The sequence below is a fragment of the Biomphalaria glabrata genome, chromosome 2 (assembly GCF_947242115.1).
Source record: "Biomphalaria glabrata chromosome 2, xgBioGlab47.1, whole genome shotgun sequence".
Classification (NCBI taxonomy): Eukaryota; Metazoa; Mollusca; class Gastropoda; family Planorbidae; genus Biomphalaria; species Biomphalaria glabrata.
In genome coordinates, this window is record NC_074712.1 from 60,727,908 (window position 1) to 60,752,792 (window position 24,885).

The following is a 24,885-nucleotide window of genomic DNA, read 5'->3' on the forward strand; positions in this document are numbered from 1 at the left end:
GTCGACTGACTACACTCACACCACTACCCCCATCTGTGCCACCACCAGGTTTATAACAATATTAACCAATGACTTAAATTCTGCCAAGTCACTGGTTTTCCTGGCTAGCTCGGGCAACCCATTCCATGCTCTAATAGCACTAGGAAAGAAGGAGTATTTGTACAAATTTGTCCTAGAATAAGGGACGAGGAATGAGCCTTAATCTTTGTGTCTTTCAGAGTATTTTATTAAATTTTGTTTATATTAAGAAGTAACTAGGTATCGTCTTTGTTTGTACTATGCATTACCTCTCAAATCAATTGATTTTATGGTTCTATTTTAATGTTACTATACATTGGTCAATTGTCATCTTTTAGATTTTATAAACAAAACATAAGCTTTGTACAAATTCAATATTTTTATTTTTATGTAAAATATTCTTAATACTCCTGTACATTGCTATTGCTCGAGATATATGTACAAGTCAAAGGTCGACCTTTTTTTTTTATTCTTGTCAAAAAATAAAGTTCGAAAGGATGGTGGACAAAACAGGGAAATATTGAGCCCAAATGTGTCATCTATTCCATTGTTGTTTTGGCCTGGTCAATCTTCTGCCTGACGTGATTGCAGCTCAGAGTCATCTCCGCGTGCTTCATCTGAAGCTTCTCTATCTGGCTGACGAGGAGGGAAGCCTCGTCTTTCTGGGACTCGAAGTCGCGAAGCAAAGGCTCGTTGCCTAGGAGGCCACTGTTTTGGCGAAGCTTCTGATTGTCGATCCTCAAGGCGTCCCTTGCTTGTTTGGTTCTGGAGAGAACGTCTCGACTCTGCGGATGGTAAACAAGACAATTAGCAATTAGGTTCAGCAATAGTCGGCAACACATATATGGAGACTGCCCACGTGGTTGGCAAGCATAGAGGAGGGGGGTCCTGGATGGCAGATGGCGAACTCAGCAGATGTAGGAAAAAGGCTGAAAACTCTGCAGCATCCGGTGATTAAATTGCTTAACCACGTGGAGGTATATCAAGGATTAAATCTCTTTAGCTACACAAGAAGTAGCAACGGGAAAAGATGGTCTGTCTCAGTTGTGGAGATAGTCCAGTTGGGAAAAAAAAAATATTAAAAAATTATATTGAGAATCGCGTCATTAGAATGTGTGCTCAAGTGTAAAACAAGGTACCAATATGACGTGTACACCATTTTGTAATCGTTTATTTTCAAACATTTTTTTTTCTTTAGAGAGTTACTACTTCCAAGTAATTGTAAATATTTCAAAAACTGATGATTACCAACTTTGACGTTTGATTTACTTATCAACTTTGACGGTTGATTTAGCGTCCTTGACATTGCTTAATTTAGCGTCCTTGACCTTGTTTAACTTAGCGTCCTTGACATTGTTTAGTGTCCTTGACATTGTTTAATTTATCGTGAAAATCTCCACTAAAGCATGCACATGGTAAATTTACATACAATTGGCTCTAAAGCGTTTGATTGTAAATAGATCTAGATCTTATTTATTAAATGTAGTAAAAATAATTCCTTATGATAATTAAAAAGTAAAAACGAAAATAATATTAAAACTGAAATTAAAACTTAAAAAAAAAAGGGAAAGTTGTTTAGATTGTATTTGAAAAAATCAGTTTCAGTTTTACAGTCTCTCTAACCTCTATTATAGTTTGGTGTTATCATTAACTTTCTTTTCATTTTCGAAGTCTTTTTGTTTCTATTTGGGTTTCAGTTTTCTGAATTATGATCTGACCTCTGTGTGAACTTTATCATTTAGTTTAGAGTTCATTTCCGTTCTTCCGTTTCTAATTACACTTTTTTCATGATGGCATTTCGCTAATAGCTCTTTGTTGTTTGTTTTGTAATGCTGTCATAGAGAGCGAGAGAGAGAGGGAGGGAGAGGGAGGGAGAGAGAGAGAGGGAGGGAGAGAGAGAGGGAGAGGAAGAGAGAGAGAGGGAGAGAGAGAAAGAGAGAGAGAGGGGAAGGAAGAGAGAGGGAGAGAGAGAGAGAAAGGGGGAGAGAGAGGGAGGAAGAGAGAGAGGGAGAGAGAGAAATGGATAGAGAGAGGGAGAGAGAGAGAGCGAGAGAGAGAGGAAGAGAGAGAGAGGGAGAGAGAGAAAGGGAGAGAGAGCGAGAGAGAGAGAGAGAGAGAGAGAGAAAGAGAGAGAGAAGAGAGAGGGAGAGAGAGAGAGAGGGAGAGAGAGGAAGAGAGAGGGGGGGAGAGAGAGAGAGAGAGAGCGAGAGGGTTGGAAGAGAGAGATAGAATGAGAGAGCAATCAGCAAGAATGAGGTTGCTTGTTTTAAAAAGATTATAGCAGGGCTTTTTTAGTGACGCTACGCACATGGCGGACCGGCACTTTAAAAAAAAAACAAACTTTTACTTTTCTTGTATTCTAACGTATATTATTAATTTTTAGTAGTTAAAAGTTAGGCATCAACTACTGAGTACCGGCACCTATTTTTTATTTACAAAAAAAAAGCACTGGTTTAATAAAACGCTGTCGATTTGAATTTAATTTACAGAAGTTGTTACACTAGAGGAGACTAGATCGATTTTAATGGATGGATTGTACATTCTAATACTATCAGTCGTCAGACTATACCTGAGCCAAACTGGCCTCCACTTCCTGTAGCTCGCTTTTCTGTTCAGTATTGGCTCCTTGCACAAATTGAAGTTTCTCCTTCAGATGGGTCAAAACCTGGACAGTGCTGGTGATTTTCTTCCGAAGTTTCAGTAGCTCCTGAAATACGGATGAATATTTAGTGTAGGATAAATCATTAATACGTGATGAGTTCGCTGCACAGCACATTACAATCAGTGTTTCCCAAACTGTGTTCCGCAAGGCCTGAATGGGTGTCCCACGAACGACTGGAATAATTAACTAGTAGGCCACCTCGTGAGTGTTCCAGCAAATGCCGAGATTGTGCGAAGTGTTCCTTTAAGGAAAAAAGTTTGGGAAATACTGGGACATGTAATAAAATTTGGGGGGAAAAAGAGGCTGCTAGCGCTGACTATACTGGCAGACTAACAAACGATGCAACATATAAGTGAAAACAGAGAGAATAAGGTTTAAGTTTTACTGGATGTAATATGAAACATTGAATGAAAAAGAAAATGCAAAGGAATCTCAATGTTGTCGTAGATAATTATAGCTCTAAAAAGTTAGTTTTGTTTTAAAAATGTTTTACATGTTTCGGATGTTTCCTTCAGGGTTGAAGATTATTTACTTCCTAGTCCAAACCTCCCACAGCACGACGGGTGATGGGAGCGGGCAGGGTTTGAACCCGGGACCATCGGTAAATCCAAACGACAGTCCTGAGCGCAAACCGCACGACAAGGCAGCAAGCCATTATGCGAGACTTCTTCAGGTCTAAATGTTTCCACAAGTCACAGGAAATGCAGATGATGCCCAGTTGTTTTTTTCTGAGATTTTGTTTTGGCCTTCAATTATTGTCTTTAGCTGGAACTTTTTTAATCTGTCCAGATTGTGCGATAATCCAGTGTTCAAGACTCGCGTTTCAAGGATGAAGTCTAGCGTTTAATAAAAGCATTCTATATTATGATTCTTTTTTTTTTGTTTTGATAAATTAAAATATATAATTACTCTGGTTAGGAAAATTAAACAAACGAATACAGGTCGAGGCTTTAACAAAAACAGCAGACGATCTATTTTCTGGGAAATCGAAAGCAAAAATGTCTGCCCTATTTATGTAGAAGAAAATAAATAGATCGAGCAATCAACTCGGGCATACAGCTGTTTGTACACAGGAGTACACACGTCTGAATGAATGCGGTGGCTTTAATTCAGAACTAAGATGAATAGAGAAACGCCTTTTTCCACAATGGTTGAAAGTTGCCAGGTGTTTGTCAGTGAGAGCGTGGCTAAAGAAATAATTGACATGTGAAACATTTGGCTTTAAAACATGTTGATCAAAATAAAATCTAGGAAACAGAGGGAAGGGAGGAAGAGTAAAGAAAGGAGAAAGAGAGAGGGAGAGAAAGAGAGAGGGAGGGAGAGAGAGAGAGAGAGATAAATGGACAACGTACTTATAATAATGAAAGAAAAACACAGAAAAGTGCAAAAAAACAACACATAATGACATGCATAACCAGAGCAGGCTAAATTGCGAAAAACAATATTATGAACCAAGTTTTAATATTTCATATTCATTATCTTATCTTATCTTATATAATACAGACGTTACTTCAAAAAAGAAGATGATTACGTCCTACGCGTCATGCATTTAGTCATGCATATTAACCAATGACTTAAATTCTGCCAAGTCACTGGTTTTCCTGGCTAGCTCAGGCAACCCATTCCATGCTCTAATAGCACTAGGGAAGAAGGAGTATTTGTACACATTTGTCCTAGCATATGGGACGAGGAATGTGCCTTTATCTTTGTGTCTTTCAGAGTATTTTATTAAATTTTGTTTTTTGTATTTGAAGATTATGGTTCAGTGTTTTATGTATGATTGCTACTTTACTTTTGAGCCTTCTGTCCTGAAGGCTTTCTAAATTTAGTGATTTTACTAAAGGTGTTACTCTAGTCAAATGTGAATATTCGTTTGTTATGAATCTCACTGCTCTATTTTGTGTCTGTTCCAGTTTCTTAATGTTTTCTTGAGTTGAGGGGTCCCAAACGGAGGATGCATATTCTATTATTGGCCTAACCAAGGTTAAGTAACATTTTAGTTTTATGTTCTTATTTGATTTATAGAAATTTCTTTTAATAAATCCTAATGCTTTGTTTGATTTTTTTGTAGTTTCATCAATATGTGGATTCCATGATAGTTTTTCATTTATTATAACACCTAGGTATTTTGCGTTTTTAGTCTGTGATACTGGTTTGCCATGAATAAGATAAGTGGAATTAATTTGTTTTAGTTTTTTTGTTACTCTTAACAACTGACATTTTTCTGGGTGGAAAGACATGCTCCAATTTGATTCCCATTTCTGTAATTCATCTAATTCTCTTTGTAAAATATCTGTGTCTTGTGTTGTTTTTATTGTTCTATATATTATGCAATCGTCTGCAAATAATCTGACTTTTGTTCCTGAACTAATGCAATTTGGTAAATCATTTATGTAAATTAAAAATAGTAGTGGACCCAAGACTGTACCTTGAGGTACACCTGAGTTTACTGTTATCGGTGTTGATTTAGAGCCATTTATTATTACAGTTTGTTCTCTCCCTATCAGAAAGTCTTTAATCCACTGATGCAGTGGACCATTAATGCCGAAATATTTTAATTTTTTAAGCAAACTATGGTGGTGAACTTTGTCAAAAGCCTTAGAAAAATCTAGTAAGATAGCATCTATTTGTTCACTATTATCTAAACCTTTTGAAAAATCATCAATTAGTCCTATTAGTTGTGTTTCACATGATCTATATTTCCTAAAGCCATGTTGGTATGGTGTGAGGACATTATGTTTGTCTAAGTGGTTTATGATGTTGCTACATATTATGTGTTCTAGGATTTTACATGTGATGCTGGTAAGTGATACTGGTCTGTAGTTCCCTGGGTCAGATTCTTCTCCTTTTTTAAATAGGGGGGTGACATTAGCTTCTTTCCAGTCCTTTGGTACTCTGCCCTGGTTAAGTGAAGCCTGAAAGAGTATTTTGAACACTGGGGCTAGCTCATTACTTAGTTCTTTGAGTAATCTAGCTGGAATACCATCAGGTCCAGAAGCTTTATTTGGTTTGGTGTTGGCTAATAGTTTTTGAATTCCATTTTCTTGTACTACTATATCTTCTATGTTGTCTACTTGGTTCAAATTCAGTAATATGTCTTTGTCTCCTGGGGCTGAGAATGCTGATGCAAAGTATTTGTTTAGAATGTTTGCTTTAGTTTCATTATCATTATGTATTATGTTATGTTCATCTTTTAATGGCGCTACGCCTGTTGTTTCCATTTTCTTAGACTTAATGTATGACCATAGGTTTTTGTTGTTATCTTTAGATATTACATTGTTTATGTATTCACTCTGCAGCTGTCTGCTTACTTTTTGGGTTAAGTGTTTAATTTTTATATACTTTTTGTAAACTCTTTCTGCATTAGTTTCTTTAAATTTTCTATAGAGGTTTTCCTTCTGTTTACAAAGCTTCTTTAGTCTATTATTAAACCAGCATTTATTTATTTTGTTTGATGTGTATTTAGTTGGTATATGATTTTCTATAATGCTTTTAAGATGGTTTTTAATGAAATTCCAGAGGTCATCGACTGGTTGGTTAATGTCTTTTTCTAATAAGAATGTTTGTTGAAAGTTTAATGCAGCTTGGTGTAGTTGTGTTAGGTTACATTTATTCCAGAGTAAGATTTTTCTTTTGGGTTTTGTATTGGCTACTGCTTTTATCTGACTGTGTATTTTTATGATCTCATGGTCTGATAGACCAGGGATAATTTCATAATCAACTACTAATCCAGGTCTGTTGGTTAAGAAGAGATCTAATGTGTTGTTTAATCTAGTTGGCTTTTTAATGATTTGATCTAAACTTAGGTTGTGTAAAGTTTCTATGAAAAGCTCATTTATGTCCTTAAGGTTTTGGTGTTTATCTATGGTTAGTGTTTTCCAATTTATATCAGGTAGGTTGAAATCACCCATAATCCAAAAAACTGCATTTTTATTTGTCTCTTTAAGTGTAGTAATCATATTACATAGTTCCTGCATGTATTCTAAACTAGAATTTGGTGGTCTGTAAATGCTGAATATTATTAGGGATGTTGAGGTGGTATTAATTTTACAAAATGTTGATTCTACATTTTTTGAGTTAGGTAAGGTAATTTCTTCTGCTATAAGAGTGTTTTTTATTGCTAAAAGAACTCCTCCATGATTATCAGCCCTATCTTTTCTAAAAATTTCATAATTACTATTGAAAATTTCTGCATTATAAATTTCAGGATGCAGCCAAGTTTCTGTTCCTGCAATTATGTCTGGTTTCTCACATTCTAATAAAATTTCTAAGTCTGCTGTTTTGTTCCTAATGCTTTGAAAATTTATAACTAAGGTTTTAAGGTATTTTGGTATTACTTCTTTAGTAGGTTTGTTTAGTGAGGCTGTTGTATTAATTTTAGTAGATTTAGGTTTAACAGGAGTGGATCTGGCTAGTGGTTGGTGAGTTTGGTTCGGGATGGTGTTTAGGATGTTGTATGGGTTAGAAGTGTCCGCATCAAAGGAATCAAACAGTCCTGATGTAAACTGAGGTAACCCACACGGTACACAGTGCCATGATGCGTCTTTGTTGCCTAAGGCATAATACACAGGTGTATTCATATGGAGACATGATGCATGGTACCATTCATCGCAGGTGTCACATTGAATGGCTTTCTGTTTCAGGGTGCATATTTTTTTGCAGATGTTGCATCTATCTTTAGATCTACAGTGTAAAGGAGGGTGTTAATAAACCATTTAAGGCTTTATTTTCCCAATTCACTTGATCAATATTTATCTGCAAACCAAAGCTAAATGAAAATCTTAGGTGTTTCCGAGATAGTATGTATCTTAATTTCAATGTTAGCAGCTTTTTTTGTTTAGAATCAAAACTTTCGAAAGATACAAGAAATATGGACTTGGGCATTTGTCCATGGCGGGTTAAAGCTGTCGGGTGCTAGTAGCTCAGGATATTCCCAAGCCTACGAACTTCAAAGAGATGGTATGTCACAGCAATCAGATGTAAAGGAGGTCAGATGTTAGATAAGTCAGATATGTACGATGAAATAGAGATGAGATGTCAGATATGTGGGATGTCATAGAGATGAGATGTCAGATATGTACGATGTCATAGAGATGAGATGTCAGATATGTGGGATGTCATAGAGATGAGATGTCAGATATGTACGATGTCATAGAGATGAGATGTCAGATTTGTGGGATGTCATAGAGATGAGATGTCAGATTTGTGGGATGTCATAGAGATGAGATGTCAGATATGTACGATGTCATAGAGATGAGATGTCAGATATGTACGATGTCATAGAGATGAGATGTCAGATTTGTGGGATGTCATAGAGATGAGATGTCAGATATGTGGGATGTCATAGAGATGAGATGTCAGATATGTGGGATGTCATAGAGATGAGATGTCAGATTTGTGGGATGTCATAGAGATGAGATGTCAGATATGTGAGATGTCATAGAGATGAGATGTTAGATTTGTGGGATGTCATAGAGATGAGATGTCAGATTTGTGGGATGTCATAGAGATGAGATGTCAGATTTGTGGGATGTCATAGAGATGAGATGTCAGATTTGTGGGATGTCATAGAGATGAGATGTCAGATATGTGGGATGTCATAGAGATGAGATGTCAGATTTGTGGGATGTCATAGAGATGAGATGTCAGATTTGTGGGATGTCATAGAGATGAGATGTCAGATTTGTGGGATGTCATAGAGATGAGATGTCAGATTTGTGGGATGTCATAGAGATGAGATGTCAGATTTGTGGGATGTCATAGAGATGAGATGTCAGATTTGTGGGATGTCATAGAGATGAGATGTCAGATATGTACGATGTCATAGAGATGAGATGTCAGATATGTACGATGTCATAGAGATGAGATGTCAGATTTGTGGGATGTCATAGAGATGAGATGTCAGATATGTGGGATGTCATAGAGATGAGATGTCAGATTTGTGGGATGTCATAGAGATGAGATGTCAGATATGTGAGATGTCATAGAGATGAGATGTTAGATTTGTGGGATGTCATAGAGATGAGATGTCAGATTTGTGGGATGTCAAAGAGATGAGATGTCAGATTTGTGGGATGTCATAGAGATGAGATGTCAGATATGTGGGATGTCATGGAGATGAGATGTCAGATTTGTGGGATGTCATAGAGATGAGATGTCAGATTTGTGGGATGTCATAGAGATGAGATGTCAGATATGTACGATGTCATAGAGATGAGATGTCAGATATGTACGATGTCATAGAGATGAGATGTCAGATATGTGGGATGTCATAGAGATGAGATGTCAGATATGTACGATGTCATAGAGATGAGATGTCAGATATGTGGGATTTCATAAGAGATGAGATGTCAGATATGTACGATGTCATAGAGATGAGATGTCAGATATGTACGATGTCATAGAGATGAGATGTCAGATATGTACGATGTCATAGAGATGAGATGTCAGATATGTACGATGTCAGATATGTACGATGTCATAGAGATGAGATGTCAGATATGTAAGATGTCATAGAGATGAGATGTCAGATATGTAAGATGTAATAAGATGAGATGTCAGATATGTACGATGTCATAGAGATGAGATGTCAGATATGTACGATGTCATAGAGATGAGATGTCAGATATGTACGATGTCATAGAGATGAGATGTCAGATATGTACGATGTCATAGAGATGAGATGTCAGATATGTAAGATGCCATAAGATGAGATGTCAGATATGTACGATGTCATACAGATGAGATGGCAGATGGTCTGTAAGAAATGTTCTACAGGGGGGTGGCAGCGGGTAGGGTATGAACCCGACCGAACGACAGTCCAGCGCGCATACCGCACGACCAGGCAGTCATCTGTGAGATGCCACAGTGGTAAGAAGTCACAGAGATTAGATGTCAGAGGCGCCTCTGATTCCAATGGGTACGTAGCGTTAGCTGGCGGTTGGTCGTTGTGCTGGCCACATGACACCCTCATTAACCGTGGGCCACAGAAACAGATGGCCTACAGATCATCTGCCCTAGAGATCGAAAGGTCTAAAAGTGGAACTTTACTTAGAACGAATAGGGCTAAACGACATCCTAAGTTAACTCGAGAGTTTTACTCTATACATCAAAGAAAAATATTTTTCTAGCCGCATTATATATATATATATATGTTTTCCCCCAAAATTTTATTGTATATCTTAGTGTTTCCCAAGCAATTCATCACTGAGTACCGGTACCTATTCTTTTTTACATATATATATATATATACATATATTATATACATATTACGTTGCAGACGTCAAGCTTATCTATGTGCGCGAACATGTCACGTTTAAAAAAAAAAAGTTTCTTAGGACTTTGTGGCATGATAACTCAAAAACGCATTCGCCTTTCACTATCATAAGTCATTGGATATAATAATAATAATAATAATAATCTTTATTATCCGTAAGGAAATTTGTCTTACAATTTGTGCATTACACCAAACAAAAAACATTATAACTATAAGAAACCAAAGTGTACATTCACACCAGACGCACTCATAATTTACATGTGACAAAGTTTATACCAGATTGTTCTTATTTAATGATTTGATTGCCAGGGGAACAAAAGAGTGTTTGTGTCTGTTTGTCTTTGCTATCGGTGTCTTGTATCTCTTTTGTGATGGTAAAATCACAAAATCCTGACACAAAGGGTGATTCTTTATTTCGAGGATCTTGTTAGCTTTTTTATAGATGTTTGTCTCAAACAACTGCCCGAATGGGGTTTGTTTTTTGCCAATGATTTTGCCAGCAGCATTTAGGATTCTATTAAGTTTATTTTTATTTTTAATGCTCAGATTGCCATACCAGGCAGTGATATTGAAACTTAAAATATTGCAGATGTGAGCGTGATAAAACATAGCCAAGGCCTTTTCGCTAACATTAAACGAGGACAGTTTTCTTAGTAGTCGTAATCTTTGCTGCCCTTTTTTGCTGATATAATCAGTATTTGCAGTAAAATTTAGTTTATTGTCTAGGATAGTACCAAGGTATTTAAAGGTTTGCACAATTTCAATAGTCTCTCCAGCTACAGAAACAATATCATTTCCCTTCTTGTCCCTACGAAAATCGATTATCATTTCTTTGGTTTTTTTTTCATTTAATAATAAAAAATTATCTTTACAGTATTCCTCAATGTGTTCTAATTCTTTGAAATACTCATTTACGTCTGAGCTCTCTGAGAGCAGGGCAAGAAGAGCCGCATCATCAGCGAATTTTGTGAAGGAGCAACAAGAACTATCGGATTGAAAATCATTGGTGTACAAAATGAACCACAATATATAAATGTAGATCTATTTTTTGATTAAAGTTATCAATACTTTTTTACTATAGTTGTACTGGTTTTTGTTTTTTTATTTTATTTTATTTTTACAGAGAGCTATTGTCCAATCAGAACATTGAAAGCACGCGGGCGAGTTAAAAGTACATTTTATGACAAGCTCTATCCAGCGCGTGCGGGTCGTCTGCTGTTGTGATAAGGGAGGCGATAAAAGTACACAACTTGAAGGAAGTCCGTTATTCTCAGAAAATGGAAAATGTTGTTTTGTTTATCTTTTAGTTATTTGTAGGCCTACTCTTTGCTTTTTTATTTCCACTAGTGTAAGCTACACGCAGTCACTAGAGAACCTTCATTCACACATTAAAACAAAAACTGTTTATAAACGAAATAAAAGCAGCAGTAACACAAACTTGATGGCGGATTCTGTGGATCGATCGTATTCACGTACTGACTTATGCAATTGCCAAATAAACTAAGATTACTACCAACTGCCTTAAAAATTACTATTTTGGAAATGGTTTAGATGTATGTGCATACAATATGCGTATCTTGTTGTTTTTTTTTTTATATTCATATTACAAACTTCTGGATGCTTTTAAGTAGATGTTGCACCAATGAACATTCAGAAGCATACAAATATAAGCACCTTTTCTTATTCTATATGCTAGGGCAAAATCACATGAAACATCCCCCATCTTCACCTGTCCTTTAGTGACTTAGTTTGCTGAGCCGTGGGGGCACCACACAGATCAGTTGACCGTCTTTTCCCATTCCTCTCTGTCTTTTGCCTTGCGTAGAATTTCTTTCAATGACAGGCCCGTCCATTCTTTTTATATTGCTTTCCCATCGCTTACTCAGTCTGCCTCTTCTTCTTTTTTTTTTTTCTGTTACTGTTCCCTGAAGGAAGATCTTTTCAAGCTTGAGGACCTTGTAATATGGCTTTAGAATTTTAGTTTGCGTTATTAGATAGCAGTTAGCAGGTCATTGTGGGGTCCAATCGCTGTATTAATCCTGTTTTTATCTCTTCATTTGTGATGCGGTCTTTGTATGTGATACCTAGGATCTTTCTATGGCATCCTACCCCTATTGATAGTCACCGCATCTCTGGCTCTGCAATAAGCATCTAAATTTAGCAAAAAATGTGGTCATGATCTGGACCCATATCAGTCGGATATTAGCTATGCGTTTGTCTTTCCAGATTATTTTGAGTTTTGCAAGTGAAATTGAGATTAGTCTATATATACTTTTAGTTTTTAAGATGAATGACTTCGAAACTGACAACGTCGCGTGTTGTTAGCGCTAGACATCTGGGAATTAGAATCTCAAGATATTTCTCTCCCCCCCCCCCCCACACACACACAGGCTGTTTCTGAATATTGTCCAGATAACGCAGCAACACTTTCAGACTAATGCACTCTTAACGTTGCTAGCAATGCCTGCGAGACTTAGGCTCTTACAAATTTGAAAACCTCCATGCACTAAGGCTCCGTACTGGGATTAATCCCTTACAGCGCGGTCCAGCTATCTGGCAGTGTTCTGTAGGGTTCACTTGTCTCAGTACAGGACGAGACCCCCCCGCATGCACCAGTTCTGTTTTTTCGATTGTGTTTCTGAGCACCCTGCAGTCGTAGAGGATGTGTTCTACTGTCTCACCTTCTGTGTGACATTGTCGACTTCTGGTGATTCTCTCCTAACGGACAGAAGATATATCATGGGCGTAGTAGCCAGATTTTTTTTTCAGGTGTGGGGGGGGTATTTTATTTTGGAGCGGGGTTAGGACCCTAAGAGACTCACACTCCCCGGTTACGCCTATGAGAAATAATATATTCATACCTGGGAACTTACAGGGGGTTGGGGAGGGGGGGACGCAATTGTGGTAATAGTAGCAGTAGTTTATTATGCTTTCCTCTCCCCCTAAAAAATTATCTACCGCAAAACAATGATGGAGGTTATTTTATGAGATTTTATCTAACAAATCGTTTCAGAAATAGAGTCGATTTAAACTTGTGCGCTAGCAAAGGACCGTGCCGTCACAGTATCGTGGGTGCATCGTGAATGAAAGAGTATCGTTGATTGAAGAGTATCGTGAATGAAAGAGTATCGTTGAGGGACGATCCCATACTGGGCATGTCAGGGATGGCCCACTAGTCCATTCCTGTCTTGCAGGAAGCCTTACTGACATCGGCAGGTTTGAGGGATAGGGCCGTCAACATATGTCAAAATGGCCCGGAAACTAGATCTAGCAGACGGAAAGCATAATGACTTTGTCAAGCGGGAGCCATAATGATTTAGACGGGCGGGAAACCGATAATGTTACCATTATAATACAGAGAAACATAAACTGAAAATGAAAAAAAATGTTTCCCGTGTACAGTGCAATAAACAGAAACCGCAATAGTCAAACAAGTGTTAGTTTCTGTCTCAAGAAAAAAAAAAAGAAAGTTGTTTTTACCTTATGGTACAAAAAGACTATTTGCAAATGATTGCATAATGCATAGAACAATAGAAAAACAAGATATAGACATATTTCTAAGAGGATTAACATAATTCAGATATGGAAATCGAACTATGTATTAAAAACCCAAAATTATTAGGTGGTGTGCACGAAATCTAATCATAAAATGCCAATGCAGACGATATTCACATTCAAACAAATCATTTTATAAAAACATTTACTTAGAAATCAAACTAAAACTAAAACTAACCTTGACCTAACAGAATGTAAGTTTCTAATTAACATGCATGATTAACATGTGATTAACGTGTATAAGCGTAGGGCGTAATTATCTTCTCTTTTGATGGAACGTCTTTAATTTATAAGATAAGATGGTAATTAACGGCCAACGTGTAACGCATAACTCTAGCAGGTTTTGTTGGGAATATGCTGTGATAATCTGGCCATGTAGCCCGCACAGGTTTCTGCTTCTACAACACACATCACTCCCTTAGATAGTTTTAAAAAATAAATTAAAAAAAAGAAACACCCATAACATTACCTCCCTGGCAATCAATCAAAGCTTTTAATGCAACTCAACTTTCTGATGTAATGTCACTGTCCTGTTGGCTCTTATTTCTCACGGCTATGGCCAAACTTTGACTCACGGTGCCCCCGCTGCGGGGAAGAAGAGGAAACCGTGACTCATATTCTGTGTGACTGCCCCAGACTTGCTTATCTCCGTCTCGACAGGTCTGGGAAACCAAAAATGCTCGACCTGTATGGTGGACATGTATGCTCTACGCAAGACAGCAGGGTTTCTGTCCAGGGCTTTTGCAAGAGAGGATTTGAGCCTCTCAAGCCGTCACTCTAATGGAGTTTGATGATGATGATGATGTTGATGATGATGTTGATGTTGATGATGATGGTGATGGTGATGTTCATGATGTTGATCATGATGTTGATGATGTTGATGATGATGATGTAACGTTTGCTATCGTTGTAATGATTAGTTACGGGTAAGGACAATACAAATGTATTATAATAATTGTCCTTTCTTTAAACATAGCATCTTAGTCATTGTACATGTAGTACGTCAGTCTATACACACACACAAACCCACCCACCCACCCACACACACTCAACAGAGATACACACACACAAACAAAATAACTGCATTTTTTTGTACAGATTTGAATACTTTTCTTCTAAAATATATCTCAAGTATCTAAAGCCGAAATCCCGGCCTCAAAGCTTCTAGAAGTTTCTCTGATCAAAAGTCATATTAAAAGGCGCTAGAAGGAAGATAATTCACAACCCTCTACTGTCAATTCCAGAACTTCTTGAAGAACTAAAATAAGACATGACATAATACGACCGTAGCCAAGACAAAAGGGGACGTCACTCGGAATCTAATTGGTCTTATCGATTCTACTTCCGCTGTGCTTTGTAGCGTTGATCAGAATCGAATTGTCGCCACGCCCTTAGCGGTCCGCAAATTCAATACAGCGTTGGCTCAGCCGAGAAAAAAAACAATGACATGATAGTCTGTGATGACCTCCTGTAACTGCTACCACGAATTCATGCCATTACGTCAAACCGCGTCACTTCCCGTGTCGGATTCGGAACTTAATGTGGGGTCACAAGCGTGACCCTAGCGATTAGCATAACTTAGCAGAAGTGGGAAAACGAAACTGAAACAATGCAGATTCCAACAAAAAAAACAAAGCTAGCAGTTTCAAAATGTTTGGGCACGTGACTGTATACGTAGTAAAGTTGCTGACAATACAGAAAGAATATTGACCCACACCAGACTGTCCAGCAGTCTAACATGATTTTTTTTATTATGAAAGACGCTGAATTACTTGAGAACAAGTAGGCAGAACAGGCAAAATGAGAACAGGCAAAATGAGAGCAAGCAAAATATAACAATTTTTTAAAAAAATAGTTAAAGTCATTTTGGTTGATATCGAAAAGGGAAATAACTTCTACAATATTAAGTACATACTTGCAAGTGCGAGTTCTTCCCCTTATATAAACTTTGTTTTGTTTTATTCAAAAAAAAGTATTTTAATATTTTATTTTTTTTTAGTTTATAATGAAGATGTGGATCTAGTATCTGAGTGTACAAGTCATTGTCTTAAGTTATAGACCTTGAATTGTTTTTTTTTCATTAAAATGAGCTATGCAATAATGTTTTGTTTATCAGTCGAGTAAAACACATTTGTGTTAACACAGTTAATACTGAGACAGATGCATGTTGACAGAGTTACTATTGAAACATGTTGACACAGTTACCACTGAAACAGATGTTGTTGACACAGTTGACACAGTTACTACTGAAACAGATGCATGTTGACACAGTTACTACTGAAACAGATGCATGTTGACACAGTTACTACTGAAACAGATGCATGTTGACACAGTTATTATTGAAACAAATGCATGTTGACACAGTTACTACTGAAACAGATGCATGTTGACACAGTTACTACTGAAACAGATGCATGTTGACACAGTTATTATTGAAACAAATGCATGTTGACACAGTTACTACTGAAACAGATGCATGTTGACACAGTAACTACTGAAAAAGATGCATGTTGACACAGTTACTACTGAAACAGATGCATGTTGACACAGTTACTGCTGAAACAGATGTATGTTGACACAGTAACTACTGAAACAGATGCATGTTGACACATTTACTACTGAAACAGATGCATGTTGACACAGTTACTACTGAAACAGATGCATGTTGACACAGTTACTACTGAAACAGATGCATGTTGACACAGTTACTACTGAAACAGATGCATGTTGACACAGTAACTACTGAAACAGATGTATGTTGACACAGTTATTATTGAAACAAATGCATGTTGACACAGTTACTACTGAAACAGATACATATTGACACAGTTATTATTGAAACAAATGCATGTTGAAACAGTTACGATTGAAACAAATGCATGTTGAAACAGTTACGATTGAAACAGATGCATGTTGACACAGTTACGATTGAAACAGATGCATGTTGAAACAGTTACGATTGAAACAGATGCATGTTGACAAAGTTACTATTTTAACATGTTCACACAGTTGCTATTGAAACAGATGCATGTGGAAACAGTTACTATTGAAACAGATGCATGTTGATACAGTTACCACTGAAACAGATGCATGTTGACAGAGTTACTATTGAAATATGTTGATACAGTTACTATTGAAACAGATGCATGTTGAAACAGTTACCACTGAAACAGATGCATGTTGACAAAGTTACTATTGAAACATGTTGACACAGTTACTATTGAAACAGATGCATGTTGACACAGTTACTACTGAAACAGATGCATGTTGACACAGTTACTACTGAAACAGATACATATTGACACAGTTATTATTGAAACAAATGCATGTTGAAACAGTTACGATTGAAACAAATGCATGTTGAAACAGTTACGATTGAAAGAGATGCATGTTGACACAGTTACGATTGAAACAGATGCATGTTGAAACAGTTACGATTGAAACAGATGCATGTCGACAAAGTTACTATTTAAACATGTTCACACAGTTGCAATTGAAACAGATGCATATGGAAACAGTTACTATTGAAACAGATGCATGTTGATACAGTTACCACTGAAACAGATGCATGTTGACAGAGTTACTATTGAAACATGTTCACACAGTTACTATTGAAACAGATGCATGTGGAAACAGTTACGAGTGAAGCAGATGCATGTCGACAAAGTTACTATTTAAACATGTTCACACAGTTGCAATTGAAACAGATGCATATGGAAACAGTTACTATTGAAACAGATGCATGTTGATACAGTTACCACTGAAACAGATGCATGTTGACAGAGTTACTATTGAAACATGTTCACACAGTTACTATTGAAGCAGATGCATGTTGATACAGTTACCACTGAAACAGATGCATGTTGACAGAGTTACTATTGAAACATGTTCACACAGTTACTATTGAAACAGATGCATGTGGAAATAGTTACGAGTGAAGCAGATGCATGTGGAAACAGTTACGAGTGAAACAGATGCATGTGGAAACAGTTACGAGTGAAGCAGATGCATGTGGAAACAGTTACGAGTGAAACAGATGCATGTGGAAACAGTTACGAGTGAAGCAGATGCATGTGGAAACAGTTACGAGTGAAACAGATGCATGTGGAAACAGTTACGAGTGAAACAGATGCATGTGGAAACAGTTACGAGTGAAACAGATGCATGTGGAAACAGTTACGAGTGAAGCAGATGCATGTGGAAACAGTTACGAGTGAAACAGATGCATGTGGAAACAGTTACGAGTGAAGCAGATGCATGTGGAAACAGTTACGAGTGAAACAGATGCATGTGGAAACAGTTACGAGTGAAACAGATGCATGTGGAAACAGTTACGAGTGAAACAGATGCATGTGGAAACAGTTACGAGTGAAACAGATGCATGTGGAAACAGTTACGAGTGAAACAGATGCATGTGGAAACAGTTACGAGTGAAGCAGATGCATGTGGAAACAGTTACGAGTGAAACAGATGCATGTGGAAACAGTTACGAGTGAAACAGATGCATGTGGAAACAGTTACGAGTGAAACAGATGCATGTGGAAACAGTTACGAGTGAAACAGATGCATGTGGAAACAGTTACGAGTGAAGCAGATGCATGTGGAAACAGTTACGAGTGAAACAGATGCATGTGGAAACAGTTACGAGTGAAACAGATGCATGTGGAAACAGTTACGAGTGAAGCAGATGCATGTGGAAACAGTTACGAGTGAAGCAGATGCATGTGGAAACAGTTACGAGTGAAGCAGATGCATGTGGAAACAGTTACGAGTGAAGCAGATGCATGTGGAAACAGTTACGAGTGAAACAGATGCATGTGGAAACAGTTACGAGTGAAGCAGATGCATGTGGAAACAGTTACGAGTGAAGCAGATGCATGTGGAAACAGTTACGAGTGAAGCAGATGCATGTGGAAACAGTTACGAGTGAAGCAGATGCATGTGGAAACAGTTACGAGTGAAGCAGATGCATGTGGAAACAGTTACGAGTGAAGCAGATGCATGTGGAAACAGTTACGAGTGAAACAGATGCATGTGGAAACAGTTACGAGTGAAACAGATGCATGTGGAAACAGTTACGAGTGAAACAGATGCATGTGGAAACAGTTACGAGTGAAGCAGATGCATGTGGAAACAGTTACGAGTGAAGCAGATGCATGTGGAAACAGTTACGAGTGAAGCAGATGCATGTGGAAACAGTTACGAGTGAAACAGATGCATGTGGAAACAGTTACGAGTGAAGCAGATGCATGTGGAAACAGTTACGAGTGAAGCAGATGCATGTGGAAACAGTTACGAGTGAAGCAGATGCATGTGGAAACAGTTACGAGTGAAGCAGATGCATGTGGAAACAGTTACGAGTGAAGCAGATGCATGTGGAAACAGTTACGAGTGAAGCAGATGCATGTGGAAACAGTTACGAGTGAAACAGATGCATGTGGAAACAGTTACGAGTGAAACAGATGCATGTGGAAACAGTTACGAGTGAAACAGATGCATGTGGAAACAGTTACGAGTGAAACAGATGCATGTGGAAACAGTTACGAGTGAAACAGATGCATGTGGAAACAGTTACGAGTGAAACAGATGCATGTGGAAACAGTTACTGTAGAAACATTTATTGCACATGTACATTGAAGCTAGAAGTTCCTTACAAACTCTGTCGCTTTGATGTTCTCTTCTAACCCTGACCCAATCAATTTGAAAAAGAAACGTCTTTCGCATTGATCAAGTCTGACTCCAGACAGTTACTAGGAATATATTGCAGTTTCATAATCAGTTGAGTGGCACGGTTGGGTCTTAGCCTCGATTAAGGTCATAGAGGGGACGCTTGGAAAGTCGGTCTTGGATCTTAGAAACGAGTTGACATACACGACAACTGCTTACGTAATACACACACATGAATAATTAACTTATTTTCCAAACGCTTTACTTTGTGCTCCGAACGCTGTTTTATTGGCTGCTTCTGTTCACTTTAAACTGAACTCGTGTAGCCTCCGTAAGCTTTATAGCCTCCACCTTCATATCTTCCCCCACTGTTATATTGGATATATCCCTTTTTTAAACAAGACAATAGGAGATTTAGGCAAACTTGCATATATTAGTTAATAAAATGGTTAATCTCGTCTAACACCGATGAAGAACAATTATAATTTATAATTACAATAATAAAAAGAAAGAGATTATAAAAGTACGATAGTATTTCTCTGCCTCAACAATGTCAGTAAGAAAGTTATAGCCTACTTCTCAATGTTAATAAAATAGCCATTTTTACGTTGGTGTCCAACACTTTGAATATGCATATATAGTTTTTGAATTACAAAGAAAGAATACATTTTGAAACGTCTTAATTGGTTTGAATAGATAAACCACATCTTTAGATGTGTAAATAGATCGATCACATCTTTAATGGTTTGAATAGGCTGACAAATGATTGAATGGTTTGAATTTCAATGCATTTTATTATTTTTAGTTTGTTTCTTGTTTCTAAGCTAAAAATAGTACAGAGATAACTTTTTTATCCTACTTGATGCGAATTGAGATACGGGTCAATAGGGTCGAAACATAGAAAGCCGGCTTTAAAATGACCACAATGGCACAATGGATGTTTAGTTTTTAAAAGGGCATAAGAAAAGAGTGGGGTTTTTTTCACATTTTTGGACAGCAAAACCAACACACACACACACACACACACAATGTTAACAATGACTTTATTTACACTAGAAGAAAGACAGTTTCAGCCAATCAGCAGTAGGGTGGGCTAAGCACTGCTAAAGCTCAAATATGAGAATAAATGACCCTCCTTTTTTTTTAAAAATGACATTGCCCTTGCTTCTGCTCAGATTTCATTACTTTCGAAAGAGTGCATGTTCTTAGTGAAGAATGTTTCTTTTTCCATGAAAGTGAGGCTGCTTTGATCTTATCACAAAAAAAAAAAAAAAACGCTTTCAATTTTAGTTTCTTTTTTTTTTCTATGTTGTGTTTTTCATTGAAGTATTGCCAGTTAAACGTTGGCCCCGAATACCTTCTTCTCCACCCCACCCCCCATTGGATTTATAACGCTCCTCGTGGGCATATGAGCTTCTTAATAAACTTAGAAATCTAATCCATTTCCGGTCTGAATAAACACCGAGTCAAATAGAGACTACATTGTAATTAATGCCCCTGTTTAGGAGCACCAGCCTAGAAGTTTCTAAAATGTTCATAAGCTGAAGTGGAGTCCGTGAGTAGGTTGTTTGATTATAATAGCAACAGGCCAGCTATTTCAAGAGACATTCACAAATTGGGCAGTATAAATTTTCTCCCTCGCAATGATCAGTCTAAAATCTTTAAACACAGCCAATGCCATGTTATCTTGCTATTCACGTTGTTATGTAAATTAGAGATTATGTTGTATGTATTCCACAAATTAGACATATATTTATTGAGTAGATTATTTCATGTATGATGTCGAATGTCAAAATGCAGGGTGCCCCAAATCCCTTGCTACGCCACTGGTAAGTAGCCCTGTAAGGAAGGTGTTTTGTGGCCTAGGCCTCAGGCGGGACCACGGACAGAGATGAGAAGAACGGAAAAATGAGGAACCTAAGAAGTGTTAGGAGTGAACTTAATGATACAATGTTATGAGTGAACTTAATGATACAATGTTAGGAATGAACTTAATGATACAATGTAAGGAGTTAACTTAATGATACAATGTTAGGAGTGAACTTAATGATACAATGTCAGGAGTGAACTTAATGATATAATGTCAGGAGTGAACTTAATGATACAATGTTAGGAGTGAACTTAATGATACAATGTCAGGAGTGAACTTAATGATATAATGTCAGGAGTGAACTTAATGATACAATGTTAGCAGTGAACTTAATGATACAATGTTAGGAGTGAACTTAATGATACAATGTTAGGAGTGAACTTAATGATACAATGTTAGGAGTGAACTTAATGATAAAATGTTAGGAGTGAACTTAATGATACAATGTTAGGAGTGAACTTAATGATACAATGTTAGGAGTGAACTTAATGATACAATGTTAGGAGTGAACTTAATGATACAATGTTAGGAGTGAACTATATGATACAGTGTCAGGAGTGAACTTAATGATACAATGTAGACAAAGATAGGAGGGGTTTAAAGAGAAGAGCAATACGAACTAGAAATCCTAAGTCTAAAATATTAAGTTAACGCCCCTGTCTCTAGGAAACGTAATTCTATAACTGAGAACACAATCAGAATCTACTTTATACAAAGCTTACATCAGCTCACTCTGTCTGTCTGGTAAAAAATGTGTATACGTTATTTCTCCCACACCCATTCTCTGATCAAGTTGAAACTGCACAATTATTCATTGGTAAAGCCAGTACACGCATCAATAGAGAAAATAATAAACAATTAGTCCATTAATTTCCGTTAAATAATTATCTTTGTTTGAAACCACTGATACAGCTAAATGGGTTTCGTCCCCTTAGATAATTGTACACGGTGATTTCTCTCCACACTTTGACTACCTATGTATTGGACCAAACAAAACACGATTCAAAGTTAAAAAAAAAAAATTAACCAATTAGTCAATTAATTATTTTGTTTGATATCGAATAAGGGAAATACCTTCTACATTATTAAGAGACATAGTTGTAAGTGCGGAGTTCTTTCCCATAGATATTTTTTTTTAATTTAAACAGGATTTTAAAAAAAAATTTGCTTGTTAAATATAAAGTAGAAAGAAGACAACTCGTTCTATTTAGTGGTGCATTCAGTTAGTGTACAGTAAATACAGCCTGTATAAGGTTCTTCCAGTTTTACACACACTCTCATGCATTCATTCACACACACACACGAAGCAAACACGTTTCAATTAGGAATTTTAAAAAAGGTGGAGGGTCAAGATGACTTAAAATCTAGGAGAAAAATACTATTATTGAACAGGCAAAAACTAAACAATACAAAAAGTTGTCTAAACAGTCTGTAACTGGAAACGCTCTCTTGGGGGACATAACTAAGCATTTATTAGCGTAAGGCTATGTGTGACTGCGGGTGCGAGCAAGCTGTGTATTATTGCGCGCATGCCTGTAATCGTTATAGAAGGCATCAACACTGGCGCTTGCGACTTCGCCACCTAAGGGCAGTGGAGACCGATAGCTCGTTGCCACGTCGTACAGACCTCTGACGTGATAACGAGCTATTGGTCTAAACTGCCCACAGGTTGTGACGTAGCAGATCATTGTTCAGGCCTACTACGACGCTTGGTCTTGGTGTAACGCGCTTTGCATGTAAGTAGGCGCACTGTTATTCCACGCACACACACACACACAAATAAAGTTATGATTAAAAACAACAGCTGGCTTGTCATATGAGAGCTATTATTGTGCCATGACTACAAAGAGCTCTTTGATGATTGGATGTTTATGATCACGTGATAGACAAACACGCGCAGGCCCTACTTGGTGTCCTCGACTTAAATTTCTCGGAATAAAGGTTCTACATTTTTTACGTGGAAATGAGACTATCTCCACACAGCCCACCTCTAGCCCCCCCCCCCCACGCGCTCGATGGGGTGTGGGGGGTGTGTGATGGAAATGATTACATAACTTACAGCAAAACACTGGGAGCCCCCTTTCCCTTCCCGCCCCACGGTGACTCGGTGTCCCAGTGGTGACATGACCTTACATCCACCTCTAAGGTCAACACGCAGACGTTTGCGAAGGGCGTATCCGCTCATTGGGTCAACATGAAAATGGATTTCAGAGCAAAGAACGTTTCAAAAATAGTTTTCCCCAAAAGCATTGAAGCAGAAACATTTATTTTTTGTTACACCAAATTTTTTTTTGTCTGCAATACAGTTTGTTACTACAGTAACGTAAAGACAAATAAGTACAAAAAAAAAAGCAAATGTAGACACTACTGTGATGGACCAACCTACCCATGTCTGGACCAACCTACCCATGTCTGGACCAACCTACCCATGTCTGGACCAACCTACTCATGTCTGGACCAACCAACCTATGTCTGGACCAACCTACCTATGTCTGGACCAACCTACCTATGTCTGGACCAACCTACCCATGTCTGGACCAACCTACCCATGTCTGGACCAACCTACCCATGTCTGGACCAACCTATCTATGTATGGACCAACCTACCCATGTCTGGACCAACCTACCGATGTCTGGACCAACCTACCTATGTCTGGACCAACCTAACTATGTCTGGACCAACCTACCCATGTCTGGACCAACCTACCTATGTCTGGACCAACTTACCCATGTCTGGACCAACCTACCCATGTCTGGACCAACCTACCTATGTCTGGACCAACTTACCCATGTCTGGACCAACCTACCTATGTCTGGACCAACCTACCCATGTCTGGACCAACCTACTCTTGTCTGGTTGTGAGGTATGCAATCGGATATGTAGCCACGAAGGTCCCAAGTTCGATCGAAACCGATCGTTATATTAGACCTTACTGCAGACCAGTGACGTGTCAACGAGCTACTGGTCTAAAATTCCCACAGGTTGTGACGTTGCAGGTCAGGCCTTCTATAATGACTGGTCTCGGTTTAGCATGACAGTAAAGAGATGTACAGTGTAACATTTCTAGTCAGTTTACTATGTTACTAATTGTGTCGTATTTGCTGTTATTTACTCATTAAAGTACCACGTTATTTTGGCACTCTTTTTGTCAGATAGAGTTAGATATGTTGTGTTGAGCAGTGTTTACAGAAGGCCTGATTAGGAGAGAGGATCGTAACAATATGTTCAATAATTATGTTATTATTATTTAAAACTTTGACTGCCTATGTAGCACTTGTGCTTTGTGGCAAAAAAAAATTAATTGTGAAATTATTGACTAGAATTTAATAATCTACATTTCCAAAGGAACATCCAAATCTTATCAAAACAAACAATGCCTCAATGTTTCAAAGAAAAGATCCCTGGACCTCACAGCCATCTTCTTCATAGAAAATACGACTCCGCTTGCTTTCAGTAACGAAGAAGGAGCTTTACTAAGAAGCACGATATTTTCAAAAGGAAATCTCTCAACTTGACAGCTAGACTCCTACTTAGATCAAGTGTAGTTATTTTATATTTTTGTATAAATTATAAATTAGCGAAAGTATGTGGGAAAACATAGCCAAAGACCGGAGTGCATGGAGACAGACTGTGCGTGCTGGGACAACCCTTGCTGAGAACAAAAGAATTGAAGCGGCCTTAATCAAGAGGGAAAAAAAGAAAGCTGCCCTGTCTGCTAGCCCTAAATCAGAGGCATACAGATGTACGAATTGTGGCAAAGTCTGCCGTTCTAGAATTGGCTTGATTAGCCACACCAGATTCTGCCCCGTCTCAAGATTAAGCCAAAACCAGTGACTC

At 37.7% G+C, this 24,885-nt stretch overlaps 1 protein-coding gene across 2 annotated transcripts in view; it reads right to left on the bottom strand.

The window, feature by feature from the left end:
* Positions 1 to 378: 378 nt before the first annotated feature.
* LOC106053203 (coiled-coil domain-containing protein 96-like) overlaps positions 379 to 24,885 on the bottom strand; it is a 46,287-nt gene continuing 21,780 nt past the window's right edge. For both annotated transcript variants that reach the window (XM_056021767.1, XM_056021766.1), the window contains exons 11-12: positions 2,588 to 2,725; positions 379 to 803 (exon numbers count right to left, since the gene is read on the bottom strand). In XM_056021767.1, the coding sequence (XP_055877742.1) occupies positions 558 to 803; positions 2,588 to 2,725 (384 nt within the window). In that variant the 3' untranslated portion in view covers positions 379 to 557. The remainder of the gene's footprint in view (positions 804 to 2,587; positions 2,726 to 24,885) is intronic.